Consider the following 23,554-nt stretch of genomic DNA (forward strand, 5'->3'; position numbering starts at 1 on the left):
AGATAAAGCGGCTCGAAACGATGCAGAGACAGTCTCCACACCCCAATTCCCTCAACACTCCAAAAAACTGCAGAGGTATGCCAGCGTGCGACCAAAAATAGGACCAAAACGCCTTAGCAAAGGAACCCATCAGGTCCCAACTAGAGCAGAGGCGAGTCCGGGGGCAAAGGCGGCTAGGGCAGCCACCTCGCCCCCATGAAGAGTAAAACTAAAGACCAAAAATACCCCAGCACCCGTTCCGCGGCTCAGATCAATAACGCCAAAGGCCAACTCCTTGGCTTGTCTGCCAAAGTAGAGCGGCACGGAAGGTCAAGCAATAGACCGCCGAAACCAGCAAGACACTAACACTCGCCGCCTCCTCCCGACTCAAAGCACGAAGCAAGTCCCCCGGAACTCTTCCATTGAACTCGGAGCCCAAGACGAGCGGACCTCCAACCCGGGATTGTCAGAGCTGAAGACGAGGAAATGGACTAAGAGCCGCGCTATGGAAAATGAATATATTGCACGTCGCGAGGGTTCGGATCTGCAGGAATGGGGTTAGCGGAGGGCGAAGTTGTATCTCCGCCACAAGCAGAGCAGGAACCGTAAGAACTTCAAACCCCAACTGAATCTTCGAGCCCCGACACTGATATTTCAAAAAGAAAGCTCTGAGTCCACCCTCTTAGTTTCGAAGCATCCTACAATTTCCATCATTCATTATGTATCATTCAAAGGAAAAACACCCATATGTATATATATGTATATATATGTATATATATATATATATATATATATATATATATATATATATATATATATATATATATATATATATATATATATATATATATATATATATATATATATATATATAGATATAGATATATATATCATATATATATATATATATATATATATATATATATATAGATATATATATCTTTTTGTTGAAATGAAGATCTCGATGAGTATGCAGCAGTAAGGATTTTGATGGTACAACAACGATGATGATCTCAGCAGTGACAAAGAAGAGGATTGGTGTCTTGGTCTTGGAGTGGCCTAGTAGGTCAAGGGTCATGGTCTTCGTATTCATTAATTGGAATATCTATAAGAATAATTATGTGCAGGTTTTCCTCTCCAAGAGGGAGAGGTTTTGGCTTTGGCAGAATGCCAACTTCTTGAGTTCTTGTCTCTTTGTTTTTTGGTAGCAGTTTGATGAAGTAAACACACACACTAATAATAAGAAGAAGATCAAGCTAAGATAAATTTTAAAAGCACTTCACAAATTGATATCAAGTCTAGAAGAATATTACTAATGCTAACTACCCTCTTCAACATGGTATAAGAGCTAAGGTGCTAAAGTTAAAGGAAGGGCAACTAAAAGAGACATTCATGGATCAATCTACAACAACAATATACAATGTCACGTTTTTGAACTACAGACTTTCTCAACTTGATGACCTATACTCAGATTCTTCCCACATTCTTAGCCTCGGAAAACTTAGACAAAAGATACAAATGATTACAGGCAGAAGGCTCGATTAGGAGAGCTCATACAACAATTCAGTTCGGATATACACAACCATATTGCATTTATTTTACAAGTCCCATTCTACCCATAGTCTCGGTGCCACTATATGAAGATGTCAACCTCGGATTGAATCCTTTCTATAAAAGGAACAGTCTTGACATCTCAGATTCTCAAAGCTTGATTTTATATATTCAAGGGCATATATATAGAGATTTGTATAAACAATACTCAATATAAAATGAAGAAGTCCTATGATACATCAATTCTAACTAATGGGCCTCTATACATCATGGCAAGTGACCTTAATACTCTATGATTCTACACAATGTTGCATACTACAAGGTTCCATGGTCTACTTATGTGATAACAATGTAGTGTCATCCCAAGTACATCAACAATTTGCCAAATGTATAAGTCAAAGTAACTCGAAGGCAAGGAAGGAAATCTTCCTATCAGTACAACAAGGATCTCATCCAAAGGCAGCATCAACGCATCTGCTTCAACCACTTCCAACATGATCAAGGTGAAGATTTCATCTTGACATGACAAGTAAGTATCTTTCCATTCTATAATTAAGTTTGGTTAAATGATTTCATGATTGCGAGGGCATCTATAGGTTGGATGGGTCATCAAGATTCCTTACATGAAGAAGGAGGATAGTCATAGTCCTCTAAGAAACTGAAGTCATTAAACATATCAATAGGTCTCCTTTAAATTTATGGAAATGGATTCTTATGAAAGATCCCCTCACATAGCAATATTGGAGACATCAAAGTGATGTAGATGATAAACTCATTCTATGAAGGTGCAATAAAGAAGGTCACGTGAAATTTAATCTTCATGAAAGTAAAGGTATCAAAGGATGTAGGATATCTTCATAAGATCCCATCTACAAGATCTAGGAAGGAAGATAGTCATCATCGTTCTAACTGCTAAGCAATGTAACAATTTTCCATGAACAAGAAGGTTACCTCATTCAACAATTTGTGGTCTCTATGCTAGATAGAGAAAAGCAAGTTGATGGCAAAAATATTGAAGGTTAAAAGAACTCAAACACGTGTAGAAAGGAAAGACAAGTTTGGTCCTCAAGCAAACCAAATAAGTATAACTAAGATTTAATGTTACGGAAAGTTTATAGAAAGAAGCTCATATCACTAGAAAGATTGGGGGAGTTGAAGAAAGGGACCAAGGAAAGAGTGAGTAACAAATATCACCTATGAGTAAGATGTTATTCCTCACAAAAGGGTCCTATCATAAGCTCCTAAATCTTGTGTTATAGATATGACCAAGATAATAAGATGCATCATGGCATCATGGAAGCATTAGAAACAAGAGCTCGTGACATCACCATGGGAATCATGAAGGACAGAACCCATGGTAGACAAACATGAAGAATATACCTCTTGGGAATCTCAGTGGACATTGAAGAAAAGGAGGGAGTCATCTAGGACAAGGCTCTTCATACATCAAGTCAAAAAGGAAACATCTGCCAGTTGAGGATATACAAGATCCTCAAAATTCCCTAATGGAATCCTCATCGAAGGGTTCTCTAATCTAGAAAGGATGCAAGTGTTTCAACAAGAATTCCAACTTATGGAATCCATGAGATAATGATGTGATGACATGAAGCAGATAAAGGGATCGAAGATCTCTTCAATCAAGGAAGATGCTGGAAGAAGCCTTGATGACCTGAAGGTAAAATAAGGTATGCATGCTTGTGTTTAATATTATAATGACATGTCATATGGTTGCACGTAACATGGATTATTAATTATATCTTGAGAATCATGATCAAGAGAAAAAGGATCTCCTACTCCGAAGGTATGCAAAAAGACATAAGACACACTAGATGAAATCAACATAATATGTCCTCATACGAAGTATGAGGTGGTTGACTACAATTAAGAAACTTTGATTGAAAGCACCTTGGAAGGAAATGTGTGAGGAAGGAATAGATCGTGAGGTATGAAACCCTAATGAAGGAAATCAACATTTAAAGACCAAGAAGACTTGACTAGGAAATCTCCCAGAAAGATATGAAGACTCTGAGGGAAAAGATGAAGACCCTTGACAATGGACATCTTTGGGAGATGTGTGAACATGAATGCAGCATGCTGATACCTACATGAAGATGTAATGACGAAGATCCATCTAGTAAGGTACACTTTAATTTAATGTTGTGTTTTGATTTCTTGAATAATATCTGGATGAGTGCATGCAGGGTTACTGAAACAATAATTGTAAGTACAAGTACAACTAGCATTCATGTGGTGGATGGAAATTCCTAAAAGAAGCATTATGGGAAAGAAGTAGCTAAATGACGAAGATTCCATATATGTATCAAGAAGGCCACTTTCCATGAAGAAAGGAATGACATGATGAACCGAGAAGGAAAGTGATCGGCCGTTGATGCCCTACAAGGAAGAAGCCGAACTAAACTCTATGACATCAAGGAAAGAAGTTGATCAAGCAGCGGAAGGACCCATGAAAAAAAAATTGTTGATGAAAAGAAGATTCCCTTGTTAAGAAGGAGCTCTAACAAATACCTAATCAAGAGGGAGCTTGAATTAGATCACCCATGATTACAAATGAGTGAAAGTTGTGTTTTTATGTTTCATGTGTCATGCACTAGACCAGGACTAACAACCGTAAGTCTAGGTCAAGGCCATGAATGGAAATGTAGACACATGATAGACACAACATTCTTGTCTTCACCTGGGAAGAAAGAATGGAGGGTTGGGTAATCATCTAGCATCCGATACTCTTTGAGGATGTGTAGGGCATCCAAGATAAGGGTAGGCAAGAGGAACGATATCCTTTGAGGGTTGGGAACCCAAGATAAGAATAGTCCTAGAAGGTCACACTCGGTGAACACCCAGGTGGGTATGTACCTTGAGAGACAATGATGAAGTTGTCTATAAATCATTGGTCTCACCAACATTGTAACTCATGGCCTCGTAGAGAGATGGAGCTATTAGTTAAGGCCTTGCACTATGACAATGTTGATTGATATGATTCTATACAGATGGGATTACCAATCCGATTCTTCTTATGAGAAATTCTTCAGATTGAGAATGACCAAGTACCATTGTAAATACCTCCCTAGTTAAGAGGGAGTGTTGAAGAAAGGTGTAACTAGCATCAGTATTTGTAAATGTAATTTTGATCTTTGTACTTGTCAAGAAAAACAAATATTATTTTTGTAAATTATTCGAATGCGTTTCTTTCTCATTCCATAGGTATAGGAAAGTCATGTTAAAGAGCTCTTCTTGAGCATGAATATGGGTCAACCTAGTGTCAAGTAGCCCTCCAAGACAAGCACCATCCTCCAAAGAAGAAGACTGCCAGCAAAACGATGTGAAAGGCTGTCAAGTCGACTTCAAAATATATATTAATGACAAGTCGACTCAAATAATAGACACAACACTTCACACTGACATGTTGGCTAAATATGGGAGACTAACCACAGACAGAACAAAACTCAGATTCTCCCTTAATTTCGTATAGGTGCAGGAAGTACAGGACAGTTGCACGAAGAATTTCGGATGACATTCTCAGAGGTCTATCCTAAGCTCAGGAACTTCGATGGGTACAGTAGGGTGCATCACGAATATCTCTCAATAATTACAGTGAGAAAACTACAGTCCTCATCTCCTCGGTGTTCATTGTCTAGGCCTATCTATATAGTGACCTTTGAAGCAACCTTACAATCTTGTCATTATTGTGATATGGCAGTGATCTCATGAAGACACACTTTGTCTCAGTATATAACCCATAAGTAGTCATAATAGATGCAAGTATGATCTTAGTATAACTACAGTCATGACCTCAATGGAGAAGATCAATATATATATATATATATCTTCATTTCAAATCTCTTTGTTGAAATGAAGATCTCGATGAGTATACAACAGTAAAGATCTCGGTGGTACAACATTGATAATCTCGATGTTGCAACAGTGATGGAGATCTCGATGATGCATAGTGATGGCCTCAATGGTACAATAATGATGATGATCTCAGTAGTGACAAAGAAGAGGATTGGTGTCTTGGGCTTGGAGTGGCCTAGAAGGTCAAGGGTCATGGTCTTGGCATTCGTCAATTGTAATCTCTATAAGAAGAATTATGTGCGCATTCTCCTCTCCAAGAGGGAGAGGTTTTGGCCTTGGCAGAATGCCAACTTCATGAGTTCTTGTCTCTTTGTTTTTGGTAGCAGCTTGATGAAGTAAACACACACACTAATAATAAGAAGAAGATCAAGCTAAGATAAATTGTAAAAGCACTTCACAAATTGTTATTGAGTCTAGAAGAATCTTACTAATGCTAACTACCCTAGATTCTTTAACAACGTACATCCTCAACATATCCTCCAAGATCTTGTTGACCCTCTATTTCTGTCCATCTATCTACGAATGATAAGTTGTACGGAAGGCCAACTTTGTACCCAAACCTACAAATAGCTCCTTCCAAAACTTGGAAGTGAACTTCGCATCCCTATCGACATAATCTTCTTTTGAACACCATGCAGTCTCACTATCTCTTTGATGAACACCTGTGCTACCTCACTGGCTGAATACGTGGTCTTTACTGGAATTAAGTGAGCTACCTTACTCAACCTTCCATGACAATAAAATCATGCCCACTCACTATCCTCAGAAGACTTGTAATGAAATGCATGGAAATGACCTCCCATTTCCATTATGGAATCGCTATCGATTGTAGTAAACCACCTCGATGCTTACATTTCGCCTTGACCTGTTGACAATCTAAACATATAGCCAAGAACTCTGCTACTTCCTTCTTCATATTCGGCCAATAGTAGAACTTATTTACCGTCGTCAATGTCTTCTGATATCCCGAATGATCTGAGTATTGATTGGCATGAAACTCCCTCAAGATAAGCTTCTTGAGCTCACTACAATTCGAAACATAGATCCTATCTCTGAATCTCACGAAACCATCTGCCGTGAGATGATATTCTGCATCCCGATCACCTGTACCTGTACCTATACTTGTACATGTGCTCTGTTGTAACTTGTGCATAATCTCCATGCATTTGTCATCCCGCTGTCTTCACTGCAAGATCCTATCCTGTAACTTTGTCCCATAAGAGCTCATAGTTGTTATATGATTTACCTGCACCTTCCTGCTAAGAGCATCTGCAACCCAGTTCTCCTTCCCTTTGTTGTATCTGATCTCAAAGTCGAACTCACTAAGGATAGTGAACCATTTAGCTTCCTGGCATTTAGATTCAGCTGATCAAACAAATATCTCAACCCACTATGATCGCTCATCAATGTAAACCTCTTTCCTAGAAGATAGTGTCTCCACATCTTCAATGCATGTATAATTGTTGCTAGCTCAAGATCATGAGTCAGATAGTTATGCTCGTGCTCATTCAGTTTCCGTGACTCATAACACACTACATGTCCTTCTTGCATGATAAATCCACCAAGTCCTCTCTTGCAAGAATCTATACACACTACAAACTCCTTGTCCAAATCTACAATATTTAACACTGGTGCATGTGTCAACAACTGCTTAAGCTGCTTAAAACTAGCCTCACGCTCCTATGGCCATTCAAACTTCCTACCTTTCCTCTGCAATGATGTAATAAGATATGCAATGTGTGAGAAGTTCTTGATGAATCTCCTGTAGTAACCTGCCAATCCTATGAATGATCTCACCTCATCCACATTCTTAGGAGTTGCCCACTCCATGATAACCCTTATCTTCTCTCGATCCACTGTTATGCCATCCTTGGAGACAATATGCCCTAAATAATGTACCTCAGTCTGAAATAAGTTGCACTTGCTAAGTTTAGCATACAACTGATGCTCTCTTAGCAACCTCAACACTGTTGCTAAATGCTCGACATGTTCTTCCTCATTCTTAGAATATACCAGTATGTCATCAATGAATACAATAACAAACTTGTCCAAATAACGACACAACACACTATTCATCAAACACATAAATGTAGCTGGAGCATTAGTCAAACCGAATGGAACAACGACAAACTCATAATTCCCATACCTGGTCCTGAATGCAGTCTTGAAGATATCCTCTTCCTTGATATGTACCTAATGGTATCTCGATCTACCTGACGATAAAACTTTGACTTTATGATAGTTTTAAAATCCTCTCACTTAGTCACTGGGGGATCTCCCTCCAACCCAGGGCCTCTGTGTGGCTTTCCCATTAGGTCAAGGCGTGGCCCTCTAGTTTTAGATGAGTAAATAAACGTTTATGTCCTTCCTCTATACAATGAACACTAAAATAAACTTCTAACAACTATAATCTATGATTTAACATCAAAGCATCAATCTCACCTTTATATGGGTTGATGTTGACCTTCACTTCCATCTTGAATAGGGACTGTGAATGGTTCATGGCAGTCGAACTAGGTTGATCCTTTTCGGATTCTTTCTTAGACTCCCTCTCTGGTTCTTCTCGATCTCTCATTTGATTTAACCTCTGCATTAGAACCTCCATCTTCTCTGAATAACTTGGGATTATTAGTTAGGGTTTCCATGAGGAGGCCCAGGCTACAATTTATATATGTCATTTATTCTTCTAGCCGCACAAACCTCTCCTTTGTGGGATGTTGAGGGTTATTCACATATTCATTAGCCATGGTTGGGGTTTAATGACTTTCAATATGGATTCCCTGCAACTCCACAGAATATACCCAAAGAAACCTACTTTGATATCCTTATGACCTCCCAAATATATTTGTTAATTATTATTTATTGTGCATGCATGCAAATTATAATTATGCAAAAAATAGAGAAATAATTAGAAAAACCACTCACAAACTACAATAACACAAGATATGACCTTTTTAGGAGAAAACCCAACTAGAAAGTGAGTCTTCTCAACTCTCTCTTTCTTTGAATGGAAATGAATGCAAGTACAAAGGAGTGAGACATGTGGCTTGTGGGTTGCTACAGTATACAAACCCTCTTTTTCTTCTCTCTTTACCAACTGTCAGCTACTATGCTTATTTATGGAACAAAATGCACTCGAATAGAATGGAACCCTTTTTCCTCCTAGTGGTTTGGTTATAACATAGCTCAATAGCCTACTGGTTGTTAAGTTTGACTCCTTCAACTCTTAACTAGAGCTACAATATCGACTCTTCTAGAGTCTTCTTCATCATGGTCACCTAACTAACCCCATTTCCATGAATAATGGAGGCTAGCATTGGATCATTGTGGTCAAAATAGGAAGGTTAACTTCCGGGTGGCATAACTTTTGCATAGAAAATCCCATTTTTTACTCTGAAAGCATTAAGATGGATGGCAAATAATACAATGATCCAATATAGATCATCTATACTTTGATATCACAAACAACTACACTCCCTTTCACCCATTATTCACTCAACTACCGATTCATGGAAGCATTTTCACTTGTAATTACTAATTTGATCATCACAACACTAGAATATGGATGCTATAGGCATCTGGATTTAGCTATAGCAACTATATGCATCATATTATCTTTACAAAGAAAAGAGAATGCGACCTACAATAATCCCATTGTCTTGTTCCAACTACATTTAATCAACCCATGATAAAATTATTCATCCTTAAGATCATGTGAGTAATTAATTATCTACCACTCTCCTTGCATGCACAAAAAATTATAGATAAATGTTCAATATTTTATGTCTATGGCACTAGCATTATAGACGGTGAGATGTTTTACATTATATGGTTACTTGATTGTAATATGAAGTGGCATGTTGATTAATAGTTAGGTGAGCATCTATAATTTGTATAAAGCATTGCCACATATTCAATGCTTTCACAGCATTTTAATGTACACCATCAAGACACTTGAGCACGCACACACATTCTATTTTTTTGTAAAGGACTTGTGTTGATGAATTGGACAAGCTATATGCCTATTGTTTACATATCATCAAGTTATCTATTATTTGTTTGTATATTAATGAGGTTGGCGTAATTATGAGATAAAGTGATGGGATATTTGGGTTTCATGAGTAATTTAGTTTAGATGTGTTATTTCCATATGCTACAAAATATCATGTTGCTAAACTCTATGTTATGGGATACTCTATTTTATATGGTCTTCCTCTTTGTGAAAGATGCTTCTACTATATAATTCACACTTCTTCGAGAAATGAATGGGCGATGCAGTATATTTAGATTCTTTTAAAAACCCAATAATTCACCACGTGGCATAGCAAGCATGCTAGGACATAGCAAAAAGCAACCACACAAAAAAGTGGCGAAGTTATAGAACTCGAGTGAATTTGCCACCTCACAGAGTATTCATAATGGCCGTAAACATATTGTTAATGTGTAGGGATTTTTTAAGTTAGTCATGAATTACTTGGGATGTATTTTTGGGAACCCTTCAACTCATTTTATATTTAATTAAATCATTGTAGCTTGTGATACGTTAGCCAAGAGAGCTAGCAAGAGTTGGATTTGATTTTCTTTGAATTGGTACAATGCAACTCTAATTTTCTAACTAATGCATATGGTTAGAGTTTTGTTTTAACTTGGTTGCTATGAATATTATTCCATTTTAATTGATTTGACACTTTGCTTTCTTTGAAGTAAGGCATGGCTTTGAAGCTACAATTGATGTTTGAATCCTCTATGTTCAATATTATAATGCTTGTTATTTATTTTCTTAATTGTTGTAGATTTTTTTCATTGTTTTGTTGTATATTCTTTGTTAATTTGATTTAGTTGTGTAGGTTGATTTGTTTATGAATTCATGGATTCTTTAATTTGTATGTTCCATGGCTGAAGAATTCATTGAACATTCATTTAGCAATTGTGGTTACTGGCGGATTTCTCTTCCAACATGCCATGAACATGTGGTTGTTTGAGGAATTAATGTGTTGTTTTAAATAACATATTATAAAGTAGATCCACATAATAGATTTCCTGCTTTCAATGGTGTATGATTCCTCCTTTAGCGGGCCATAATTACCTGGTTCTTTGAGAAGCCAATTTACTTATTTTGTTTGGAATACATTTACATTTTATAAGTGTGTGATTCACTCTTCAACAATTGATTGCATTGGTATTCCACAACATTAAAAAATAAACAAAAAAACATATTTTAATAGCACTTGAATCCTTTATGGTTGCATATATAGTGCAAGACACTTCATAAGGTTGTGCTTCCTAGTTTCTAATTCAAGTCTAAGTCCAAGGACTCAATAACCCATATATTGCTGCAATTCTTTAGCTCACCAATATGGTTATAGTCTAGTGTTATCTCACATATTAGGCACACTAACAAGGATTTATTGAAAAAATGGTCATTTTAATTTTAATTTTATTTTTATTATTATTATACATACGTATATGCATGCATATTCAATTCATTAATAAGATTGCAATTTAGTGTTATTTAACATATTAGCCACACTAATAATGATTTCTTGAAAATTTGGGTCCTTTTTCAAAAAATTTAAATTATTTTATTAATATCACACACACACGGTTAACATCCAATATTGCTTTACAAAGGTTTGTGGTGACAGTGATGATATTTACCATCCCTTCAGACCAATAAGTTTATTGAACAAAAAGGGAAGCATATTAAATATTCTTTATAATATCATTTCTATATTTCAACGCGGTGGAAATGAAAATAGCTAAGTGGCGACTATGGATAAAGTTATGACTTATATTTTTAAGGATGGGGCAAATTAAAAGGAAATAATGTTCATCCTAAATCCCACTTGTAGCATACATTTCATAGATTCATTCCCTCAAGGTTGCTATTGGCTTAGATTGATTTAATTATGAAGGTCATGAGCATTGGTCCTAGTCTTGAGAATATTCACATTGTTGTTTAAACTCAAAATGTTAGAAAAATAGTTTTTATTAATCAATTGTAATTCATAAAACCTTTGTAGGATTATAATTTCCTAGTGCTAACGATTTCATTGTCATTATAGGTCTTGTATTTGAAATCTGCAAGGACTTAAGGGAATATGAATTCGATTGTTTTCTTTTGTGTTTTAATAGTTAAACAAAGTCTTGGAATCTCTAGCCCAACCTCTTTCAAGCATGTGGTGTCCATTGCTTATACTATAAGTGATAACATGGAATCCACCTTTGCTCATTTTGCTCATTTTGTGTTTATAATCTAAATCTAAAATCATAGCTTTAAATTCCAGGGAAGTCCATCCCACTTCAATAAAGAGAACGAGGTAAGGAGCGTTGCATTTAATTTTAAAATTATAGGTTATGAAGCATTTTTTATCCACTCAGTGTTCTTTCATGTCTCATGGGAGACATTGCATTTTATTATGTTGATTGGTGTTTTCTCAGTAGTGTAAGGGTTTTCTAAATGTGGCAGTTGACATTCAATGCAACTTTGCAAAGGTTTTGTAATGATAGTGGCGATATTTACCATCCCTCGAGACTAATAAAGTTTATCAAACATAAAAAAGAACCATAATAACTATTTTGTATAATGTCATTTCTATACTTGAACATGGTGGAAATGAAAGTTCAGTCGTGATTATGGATAACGTTATGTCTTATAAATTTATTAAAGACAAGGCAAGTTAAACGGAAATAATGTTCATCCTAAACCTCCCTTGTAGCACAAATTTTATAGATTTGTTCTCTCGAGGTTGTTTTTGGGTTAGACCAATTTTACTACGAAGGTCAGGGAAACAAATCCTAATTTTGATAATATCCATATTGTTCCTTAAACTTGAAATGCTAGAATTTTTTTATTTATTAATCAACTTAAATTTAGAAAACTTGTTTAGTATTACAACTTCTTATTGCCAATGATTTGATTGTCATTCTAGGTCTTATATTTGAACTACATATGGATTTGAGCTCTAATATTGACTAGACTATTAATTTGATTGTCTTCTTATGTGTTTCAATAGTTAAGTAAAAGGAATGTTGCATTTAATTTTAAAATTATAAGTCATGGAGCATTTAATTTTATTCCATGTCTCATGGGAGACGTTGCAAGGAAAAACTCCACAACCATAAATAATAACGATGATAACTAAAGTGTTGTTGTTGTTGTTTTTCTCATTCCCAAACCTAGAGCTCAATATTCACAGTTGTTTTCAAGACTATAATAAGCATTCAAACCAATTATGTGTTTGCCATTGTGTTTAACTGTTTTGGGTTAATAATGAAACTTAGTTGACCTAGGGAAAGAAGGGATGTTTCTTGATACATTATCTCCATCCTTGCCCTAGTCCTAGGTATTTGCTAACATCTTCTATGGGATAGCTCGTGAATGATCACCAAACCATGCCTTTGTCCCACCCAACCAAGTCGCTACCCTCTAGGTACATTCATTTTAAAAATATGGGCTCTTGATCTTTAGGCTTTATGGGAGGGTGGGAGGAGTGAATTATTTTAACCACTTATAGAACACTTGAAAGTGAGCTTAAGGTTCATCAAACTAAATGAAATCTACCAAAGGGTTAACTCCAAAGATTTAGAAAATAAAGATATCACACAGTGTGAAAAAATGGTGCATAAATTAATCAACCCTTAAAGTTGGGAGGTTTGGGTACCACGAGAAAGTTAATAGGTGCCAAGGTAAACATAAACTTGAACCTATTTAAGAGAGGAACAATTCCCAAATATAGAAGAATAAACTTGTACCAATATTGTCGCTTTGCTTGAGGAAACTATAAGTAATAATCCTGTAGGGGTTTCCATATTGTTTTCTTGAGATATTGCTTTCTTTAAATGTTGTTAATTCATTGTGCTCAATGACGGTGGAATGTTTATCACGACCTTAACTAATTTTGTTGTCCTACTATATGTCTTTCTCCCAACAAAATATACATGTAGTTTATATGAGCTTGAAGCAATAGGGAAAATAATGCATCATATAAGTTATATACTCAAAAGATGTACTATCTCATGTGCATATTGGAATATAATGCTAACACAAATCGATACTAAACGTACTACTATGATAGCATTAGTGCCTAACACAAACATCATATTGCCTTGCTAACCACAATTGTACTCCTAATCCACGAATGTCTTCCTAATTCAAGCCATATAAATTATCATTGTTTATGTCCATTCCTCCCCTTTCACATGACAAAAATACTCATAATTATCATTGATATTAGAGAATGTTAATCTCATTTAGATATTTTTAATCACTTAAAAATACACTTAAAATAAGGTTCAATAAATCTCATTCGAGGGTAAAAAATTCACTTAAAAAGGCCCATTCTAGTCAACTCAATATTAGTTTTAGGTGCCCTACTCATTTGATATAGGTATCATCTTTAGTTAAATAAAATGTTAACTCCATTTTGCTCTACTATAGATAATGCCCCTTAAAATATAAAAAATTGACCAACGTGAACAAACTTCAAGAGTTGCAGCGTTAAACAAAATGAAATAGATTCAAAATGGAGGAAGAAATCGATAGCAATTTTAAACAAATCTAAACCCTCATAAAAACCCTAAAGATTCGTCCTACGCGCCAATTTCACTGCAAGCAACTGTACCAATACAAAATTTCCTTTGGATAACTTCCGCTGCAAAATTAGACCATGGCCCCGATTGCCGATGCAACAAAAACTTCCGATTACCTCCCATACTCATTATTGTAAACCTCCCGCTGAGGCTCTCGGATGGCTGTACCAGCAGAAATTCTAACTTCCTTCAACAAGAAAGGTTTTACCGTGGGAGGACAAGGCTCTTATAACCACTTGGGCTGATTGTTTCAGGGCCAAAAAACTCATAGTTCTTCGCCGCCATTAAACTGAATCAAAGCTAAAACAAGGGCCAGGAGGGCTAGGAGTAATGGAGGTGCCCATAAGTGGGAGCGATGCAGTGCAGTGGATTCAAGTCAATGTTCCCCAAACCGCCACAACAGTGGTTCCTCGAAACCAGCCATGCGCCCCACCACCACGCGATGCAGCGGGGAGTTTCGTCCTTGATGGGCCTTCGGGCCATGTTATCTGGTAAGTTCGCTAAGTTTAGCCAATACACACTGTCATTTCAACTACTTGCACAGATTCTCATCGGACCTAATGAATGTTTCCAAAGGGAATCATACGACAACATTTGTAACGGTTGACACTATTATCATTGTTGTTATTATTCTTGTTTCTGTTGTTGGTTTTCAATTTTCTTTGTGCCAGAGAGCCCAAAACTCTGCTAAACCCTAAACCTTAGGCTTGAGCACAGTACACCCAATATGAAATGACCGAAGGATGCTTCGAATTACCTGTAATCGTTGAGTACCCACCACCTATAAAAAGGTGGGACACCGCTGATACCTGGAGGCGTAAGGCCGGTCTGAGTTAACGGCCACAACTCTACCACTTTACAACTCTCCCTTGCGGGAGTGCACCAGCCTGGAGGGCAACCTTACTGTTTTTTTGAAGAATTGAACAGTGCTCCACTGTCATCTAACTGGGTTGCCTCGTGCATTCCAGTAAACCGGAAAATCCAAACTCTATCCTCTAGAAGGCAATTGCATACCCCATCCACTATAGTTTGGAGAGTTTTGTGGTTATGGAGTCACTTTGGCTGTATTTCAAAGCACCATTCGTTAATAATAAGAAAAATTGAACCAAGTTGAGCTGAGATTTTGTGCGGATTGAGATCTTGGCTCCTGGCCCAGACCGTTAGCCTCTTCCCATTTCGTGTAAGGAAATGATGTTTTTGCGTGGACGTTGCCTGTGAAAGGGAGTTGAGCTACCAATTATGGGGAACAAGTGGGCCACTGATAAATTTGCCTTTGACATGTCACTGGGTTGACGATCCATTTCCTTTGGCATGTTTGATATTGTAAATTCTTGAAATGCGAAGGGAGCAAAACTATATACTGGATATATAAGTGAATACTAATGTTTAGAGCCCAGCAAGAGTAATTCCACAAATGGAAGTTGGTCGTACATATATTACTATTACTATTAGCATTTCATTTCTATCCTCATCCTTTCATATTTGGATGAGTTATTATACTCTATATATATTAAAGAGTGTTCAAACACTTGTCTCTCATGCTTGTGTGTTCTTGTTGATTATTTTTTTGTTAAATGCTTTGTGTGTTTTCAATTTTGACCACACATCAATTGGTATCGAAGATTGAGTTTAGCCCCGACTATCAATCTTTTTTGGAAGTTTATTACCTTTCAAAATTATACTCTCATCTTTGGTTTCTCTAGGACTGCTTCAACTCCACATCCAAGGTTTCTTCTTTAACTACTTCAAGTGATTGGTAGTACGTTAATGCTTCCACAATTTTTTTCAAGTTTTTAAATGTTGTTACAAGTTGTTTCTTGCAAATCTGTCCCTAATCATGAAATTTTCACGTGGTTGCAAAAATTCTTTTGCTTTTCATGGATTCAATGTATTTTTGGTTCATTCTTGTGGACATTTTGCATGTTTTTATTTTCATTTGTTTATTTGTAGAAATTAATAGAAATTTGCTACTACTGATGAAATTGAACTGAAATCAAGAGATTACAAATTTCCTCTACTATTTTGCGGAATGGAAATCACAATTTAGAAACACATGCAATGACATGCAACCATTAAAACACCACAAGAGCACAATGATTTACAGGGGAACCCAACTAGCAAGAACCCCTCTGCTGCTTTTCATTAATTAGACTAGAATGAGAAACTATTACAATGTCTTGGTTCGAATCTGAAGCGCACCTTGCACTATAAACCTGTTCTCCTGCTAACTTTCTTGCTTTGGCCAACACTTAGCCAATTCAAGGCCCCAACTTACTCCTATTTCCTTGCACAATCATGGAGGAAATTAACTCTTAAAAGATAGGAATTTTCTCCTATTTTCCCGCGCAATTCCCAAGGAATGATTCACTTGCTTAACTGCCAAGCCTGTACACTCAACTTTTATACAATTGATGATTACAATGTGCCTTTTCCTCCACTCTAGCTAGGCAATTAAGATTCCATGCATGTCTGGGTTGTTTTTAGTTGACTGACTAGTTTAATTGAGAGATCATTGAGTTAACAACAATTCTACTACTCAACTGACCTTCAATTGACTCAAGTAAGTACTTGAGCTTAGTTAACCGAGTCAAATTGAAAATAACTGAACTATATTGCTAAATTTTAGCAATCACTACATGCACAACTCTACTTCTAGCCTATAACTCGAATTTACTGAGTAAGCTAGTAGACAAAGGCCTCACACAAGTTAACTACAATCCAAGTCATCTTGCTGATGTGGAAAATCAAATTACTAAATTTGACTAAGGCACAAGTCAAATTTAGCCTTTATTGCTACAATTTCTAACACTCCCTCTTAGTAAGAAAGAGATTTTGCACCACCCCTATCTTGCACCTGTGGAATTCGAATTTGCCTCTTGACAATGCCTTTGTCAAGATATCTGCATCTTGCTCCTTAGTTGGAATGTATTGTAGCATCATAATTTTCCTCTGCACACAATCCCACAAGTGATGGTACCTGATATCAATGTGCTTGGACCTGTCATGAAATACTGGATTCTTAGAGAGTTTAATACAACTCTGATTATCACAATAAATCACAGTCGTTTCAATCTGCTGACTAAAAAGTCCCACAAGTATTTTCCTCATCCATATGGCCTCACATGCTGCTTGACTTGCAACCATGTATTCAGTCTTTGCTGAGCTGAGTGCCACAAACCCCTGTTTCCTGCTATACTAGGAAATAGTTGCAGACCCAACACTGAAGATAGCATCTGAATTACTTTTCTTGTCTGATGGACTCCCTGCCCAATTTGCATCGATGAAGCCTTGGACCTTCACTTCCTCTGTCCTCCTGTACCATAGCCCATTCTCGGTTGTGCCTCTGAGGTACCACAACACATGCTTTGCTGCCTTCAAATATAACTCCATAGGCTTCACCATGGCTTGACTCAATTGATTTACTGCATAGCATATGTCGGGCCTTGTGTTCACTAGATACATCAAGGATCCCACAAGCTATCTGTAGATGGTAGCATCTATTGCCTCTCTTGAAGAAGCACTCTCCTTCCTCTAGTTTGTAGCTAGAGGTGTGTCCATAGGCTTGCAGTTCTCCATGTGAAATCTTTGTAGAATTTTAGAGGCATACTTCCCCTGATTCACAAACAACTCACCATCACCCTGTCATACTTCTAGCCCAAGGAAGTAATGCATCAAGCCCATGTCTTTCATCTCGAATTCTCTCGCAAGGTCCTCTTTGCAAGAGCTGATCAACTGCTCATCCCTTGTAAGTATCAAGTCTTCAACATACAAAACTAAGATAAACAACTTGTCGTCTACCATAATGTGATGGACATCTGCTTCACTTTTGGTGAAGCCGAATCCATTGAGACATGTGTCGGTCCAAGTGTACCATGTTCGGGGCGCCTGTTTGAGATCATACAAGGTTCTCTTGAGTCTACACACATGTGTCTCCTTGTCATATGTCTCAAATCCCTCTCGTTGCTCTATGTAAATTTCTTCCTCAATAACACCATTGAGAAAGACGTTATTCACATCCATCTAATGGATCTTCTACCCCATCTGCGCAACTATTGCTAGAATGGTTTTGATCGAGGAATATCTTGCCACTAGGGCAAAGGTTTCCTCATAGTCTACTCCCTCTACCTTTGAGAAGCCTTTGGCCACAAATCTGGCATTTTACTTCTCAATGCTCCCATCAGCTGCATCCTTCACTTTGTAGATCCATCTGGAACCAACTATTGACTTGCTTTGGCCTCGATACTACCTCCCATATAGTAGTGTACATTGTTCTTCTTGATGGAGTCATACTCCTCCACCATGGCATCAACCCACACTGGTTGAGAAACTGCTTCCTCAAATGAAGAAGGCTTTGTCTCAATGAGTTTTGTCATGAGAGCCATATATCCAGTGTACTTGTCTGGTGACCTCCTCTGCCTGTGCTGAGATGTAGGAGGTCCCACATGCTCTTGTGCATCATGTACCAATATGTTAGCTTCTTTGGTTCTCTTCCTCCCCTCTTTGGAAGATTTTGGCTGAGTGGGTGCCTCCACTCGACCTCCTATCTTCTCCTCCACTTGTGGCTACTCCACAACATCCTGAAGCTTTGCATGAGTCTCCTCCTCGGGTGGGATACTCAACTCTCATTCTAGAGAACATCTCATAGCCTTCTCCTTATCAAATTTGACATCTCTCATCACTACTTTCACCTTGAGTGAGGGCAAATACACTGGGTAATTATGTGGTGTCTCTGTGTATCCAACAAAGACTCCCATCTCAACTGTAGGCTCAATTTTCTTCTTGCTATCCTTGGAGACATGGCAATACACAGTAGCTCCAAAAATTCGAAAATGAGATACATCTGGCTTCCTCCCAGAGAAAGCTTCTTCAGGTGTGATCATGCCAAGTATTCAATGAGGGCTCCGGTTCTGCAAATAAATTGCGGTGTTGCATGCTTTTGCCCATAGATGTAATGGCAACCCCTAATCATGCAACATGGCTTTTGCTGCTCCCATTATGCTTTTGCTCTTCCTTTCAACCACCCCATTTTGCCGTGGGTTATGTGTGAAAAATCGATTACTCGATTCCTACTGCAACAAATTGATTATATTTCACCTACTTGTTAAATTAATTGAACAAGTTACTTGCAATTTTCTACGGCAAATACTGAAATACATACACTGCAGCCTACACCAAAATAAAACTGCGGAAACTAAATACAACACAGGAGAGAAATAAACATCACACACATCTACATAGTTATTTTTGGACAGATGTCCCCAAAAAAACTCAATGTGGGAAAATCCCTGTAGCCGCTAAGGGTTTTATTATTATGCAGTAGTAATTCTGAGTACAATTCTTTGGATGCTCAACTGACTATCCGATATAGAGAGAAACTAGACAAAACGAAATAGTGAGATGATCTCACCTTGTCACTGGAAGATCTGACTCTGATCTGCTAGAAGAGAGCCTTTGTGCCCCTTCTGCGTCAACCTCTGCGCAGAACTGTGTCAACCCCATGCAGTCTCTGCGTCACCTCTGCTGGGGACTGCGCTGCTCCGCCTTCTGACCCTCCGTTGGCTGGAAACTTTGGCTCTCAGCCTCTCGGTCTCACACCCCGGCTCCCGACTTTTGAAACTTGATTTCCTTAGCAGGGATTCAATCTCCCTTCAGGCTTTGCGTGGCCCAACGCCAACCTCTTTGGATGTCGTTCTGCCCTCTCTGCCTTGTACTCTCTGGCCCAGGAAAACTCCCCACCGGATACTATCTTTGCCCCTCACTGTAAAAGATCACTTCGAATTTCTCTCCCAGCAACTGCTGTGCTTCAAGCCTCCTCTTATAATCCTTATGTTGAGAATCAACAACCCAGATTAGATCCTAATCAATGGCTCAGATCATTTTGATCCTCATCTTCTTCTAGAAGTTTCACCCACATATTAATACCCTTTAATTATTTTAATTCCCTAAGTTTAGACTTTTAGGCACCCATTAAAAATAATTAATTATTTTAATAAAATTGTCTCTGTGTGGAATTTCCCAAAATGATTTCTAGGTATTGTGGAATACATGTGTCCAAGCCTCCCTGCAAATTTTGAGGCTTAGAGCACATTTGATGCTACTAGAAATCAACATTATGGGGTGCTATCAGTTCTCTTATAACACCCTCTTTGGCACAAAAGTCCTTGAAGGTACTAGAAACAAATTCGCTTCCATTATCAATTCTCAGGGCTTTTAATTTCTGAGCAGTCTCCTTTTCAACCAATGCTTTGAATTCAACAAATTTTGAGAAAACTTCATCCTTCTTCTGCATGAAGAAGATTGAACATTTTCTTGAAAAGTCATCAACAAAAATTACATAATACTTGTGTTTTGCTGTAGAGGTTGTAGAAAATGGTCCACATACATCAGAGTGGACTTGCTCCAAGATTGCTCCAGCTCTGCTATCTCGGCCCTAGAAGGTGGATTTGACATATTTCCCCAATGTGCATCCCTTGCAGACATCATGTTGGTCAAGGGTGCATTTCGGGAGACTAGTGGTAATCTGCTACATGATTTTTAAGGCCCCATGGTGTAAGTGTCTCATGCGCCTGTGCCAAAGTTCTCCAACATCCCGATTCTGCACCTTTTCTGCCTTGCTACTCAGTGCATCGCAAGCTTCCACCTCAAGTTTATAGAGATTCTTCGCTCGAACTCTAATTTGTTTCACTTGCCTGGTAGCTACATGTCTTAGAAAGACTTTCCCCTTACTGAAAACAACATCATAGCCACAATCCTCTAATACAGCTACAAAGATCAAGTTCTTCTTCAACCTAGGTACCTACATGACATCTTTCAGATGAAGATGGGTGCCTAACTCCCTCTTAAAGGTTGCGGTACCAATTGCTTTGGTATTATATTGCCCATCATCCCCAAGTTCTATGTGCATCTGGAGATCCTTCTCCCCTAGGCTACTGAAGAATTCTTTGCATCTCGTCATATGGAATGAGGCACCACACACTCCCCATTATAGTGCTCGCCATGCATGCAATGAGAGTGAAGTCTAATTCGAATTGTGATGCAAGTGCTTCACCTCCTGCTCGTCTTGAAGGCTTCTTGTTAGACTTCTTGTGCGAACATTGTTGCATAGTGCCCAAATTCATGGCGGTGAAAACATTTTATCTTGCTCACGTCCTTCTTCTTGCCATTGTTTTGGCTGGTCTCTGGTTTGCTTTGGGCCTTCATGCCCTTCCCAACCAAGGCAAAATTCTCTTCCTCCTCAGATTTAGATGTTACTCCATCTTTAGTGTTTTGCCAAATTTCTTCCTTCACTAGGTCAGACCAAAGTCTCTCCCAATTTAGTAATTTGTCTCTTCCATTTACAAAGTCTTGGTAGCTATGCCAGGATTTTGGAAGGCCTAGGAGAGCTAGGCTCACTAGTTTTGAAGAGGGAATATTTTCTTTGACTCTTCCAAGCTCATCTCGACACTGAGTGAACTTGGAGAGGTAATGTAGAATGGTTTCTCCTTTCTGCACGCGGATTTTTCTGAGCTTGTCCCTCAATGCCAATTTCTTGGCATCACTACTATTTTCGAATAACTCAATGAGGGTCTTCCACATAGCAAAGGGAGTCTCCTTGCCATGTAAATTTGAGACTATGTGGTCTCTCACACCCTCCAGGATGATCCTCCTGGCTTTTGCGATATCCTTCTTCCACTGTGCAAGTGCTTGTGCATTAGATGTTCTTGGTCGTGGAATGTCAGTTTTGGGTACTCCAACACACCATTGTCATCAAGCACTGCTTCCATCTTGTCCTTCCAAGCTATGAAATTCGAGGTTCCTTCCAGGGCATATTGTCAGGCCAGGGTAACTCCAGAATGGGCAGAAGAAAACTGATTGATTATTTCATTAGATAACTATCATTTATATACATAAATGGGACGGATCAGTTCATCTTCTTGATGACTGTTCACGTTCCAGTTTACCCAACCGTTGAAGATTAGGTGTGAACATTCCCCCCCTTAATCTGAAGGGATGTTGGTGAGTCCAAGCATCGTTCTGAATCTTTCAAGCTTTTCTCTTCCAAGCGCTTTGGTGAAGATGTCTGCAATTTGCTCATTTGTGGAACAATGACGGAGATGGATTGTTTTGGCCTCAACATGATGTCGGATCAGATGATATTTAGTATTGATGTGCTTAGTACGATCATGGAACTTTGGGTTCTTGGCCAACTTTATTGCAGAGGTGTTATCAATCATGAGTAGAGTTGATTGTACTTGTTTTACCTGCAAATCTTCAAGAATTTTCCTGAGCCACACAATTTCTTTCGTTGCTTCAGCTGCTGCCACGTATTCTGCTTCTGTTGTGGAATCTGCTGGAACTGATTGTTTGCGTGATCTCCAGGAGACAGCTCCTGATCCAAGACTCATAACATATCCTGAAGTAGATACCCCAGTTTCTTTGTCTCCATCGAAGTCTGAATCAGAGTATCCAATCAAGCTGAAGTCGTCCACCTGTGTATACTTGATTCCAAGGTCTTGAGTTCCCTTCAAGTACCTTAGAACTCTTTTTGCAGCAGACCAATGTCCCTCACAAGGCTTTTGCATAAACCTGGAGAGGATTCCAACAGCAAATGAAATGTCTGGTCTGGTAGTAGTGAGGTAGATGAGACTTCCTACAAGCTGTCTATACTTTGTTGCATCCTCAAATTCCTTTCCTTCAATAGATGTGAGCTTCAAGTTTTGTTCCATTGGAGTAGAAAGAGGATTGCACTTTGTCATGCCAAATCTGTTTAACAAATCTCCAATGTATTTCTTTTGAGAAAGAAATATGGATTTTGGATGTTGGGTTACTTCAATGCCAAGATAGTAATGAACATAGCCCAAATCAGTCATTTCAAAACTTTTTCCTAATTCTTTCTTTATGGATGCAATATAGCTTTCATTGTTCCCTGTCATTAAAAGATCATCTACATATACCACAAGATATACAACTGTTTTGCCAACTTTCTTGACAAATAAAGTTGCATCATCAAGATCAAAATGATTGAAGTTGAGTTTCAGAAGATGCTCAGTTAGTTTTTCATACCAGGCTCGTGGTGCTTGTTTGAGGCCATACAAGGACTTCACAAGTTTGCATACTTTGTGTTCATGTCCTTTCACAGCAAATCCTTCAGGCTGGGACATAAAAACATTCTCTTTTAGATCTCCATTCAAGAATGCAATTTTTACATCCATTTGATGGACTTTCCAACCGTTCTGAGCAGCTAGTGCAAAGAGTGTCCGGATGGTGGCCCATTTTGCTGTGGGGGCAAAAGTTTCCTCATAATCGACCCCTTCCTTCTGTGCAAAACCTTTTGCCACAAGCCTAGCTTTGTGCTTGTCAAGTGAGCCATCAGCTTTGTATTTGTTCTTGTAGACCCACTTGCAGCCAATTGGTTTGGTTCCAAATGGAGGATCAACCAGCTTCCAAGTGCCATTCTTTATGAGGGCATCATACTCCTTCTGCATAGCTTCTTTCCATTCATCATGAGAAGCAGCTTCTTTGAAGGAAGTTGGTTCAAAATCTGTAGACAAGTTCAATTCACAATCATAAGTAACATCCATAT

At 38.2% G+C, this 23,554-nt stretch overlaps 1 protein-coding gene across 2 annotated transcripts in view; it reads left to right on the top strand.

The window, feature by feature from the left end:
• The first annotated feature begins 13,914 nt into the window (after positions 1-13,914).
• Positions 13,915-23,554, top strand: part of SAR1 (SUPPRESSOR OF AUXIN RESISTANCE1) — a 333,388-nt gene continuing 323,748 nt past the window's right edge. The window contains exon 1 of one of the 2 annotated variants that reach the window (XM_089384665.1): positions 13,915-14,483. In XM_089384665.1, the coding sequence (XP_089240791.1) occupies positions 14,323-14,483 (161 nt within the window). In that variant the 5' untranslated portion in view covers positions 13,915-14,322. The remainder of the gene's footprint in view (positions 14,484-23,554) is intronic. The other variant, XM_089384663.1, reaches the window with a different exon arrangement.

Source organism: Pinus tabuliformis, chromosome Q (assembly GCF_031772625.1).
Source record: "Pinus tabuliformis cultivar Carrire ecotype Pingquan chromosome Q, CPIR1, whole genome shotgun sequence".
NCBI classification, from domain to species: domain Eukaryota; kingdom Viridiplantae; phylum Streptophyta; class Pinopsida; order Pinales; family Pinaceae; genus Pinus; species Pinus tabuliformis.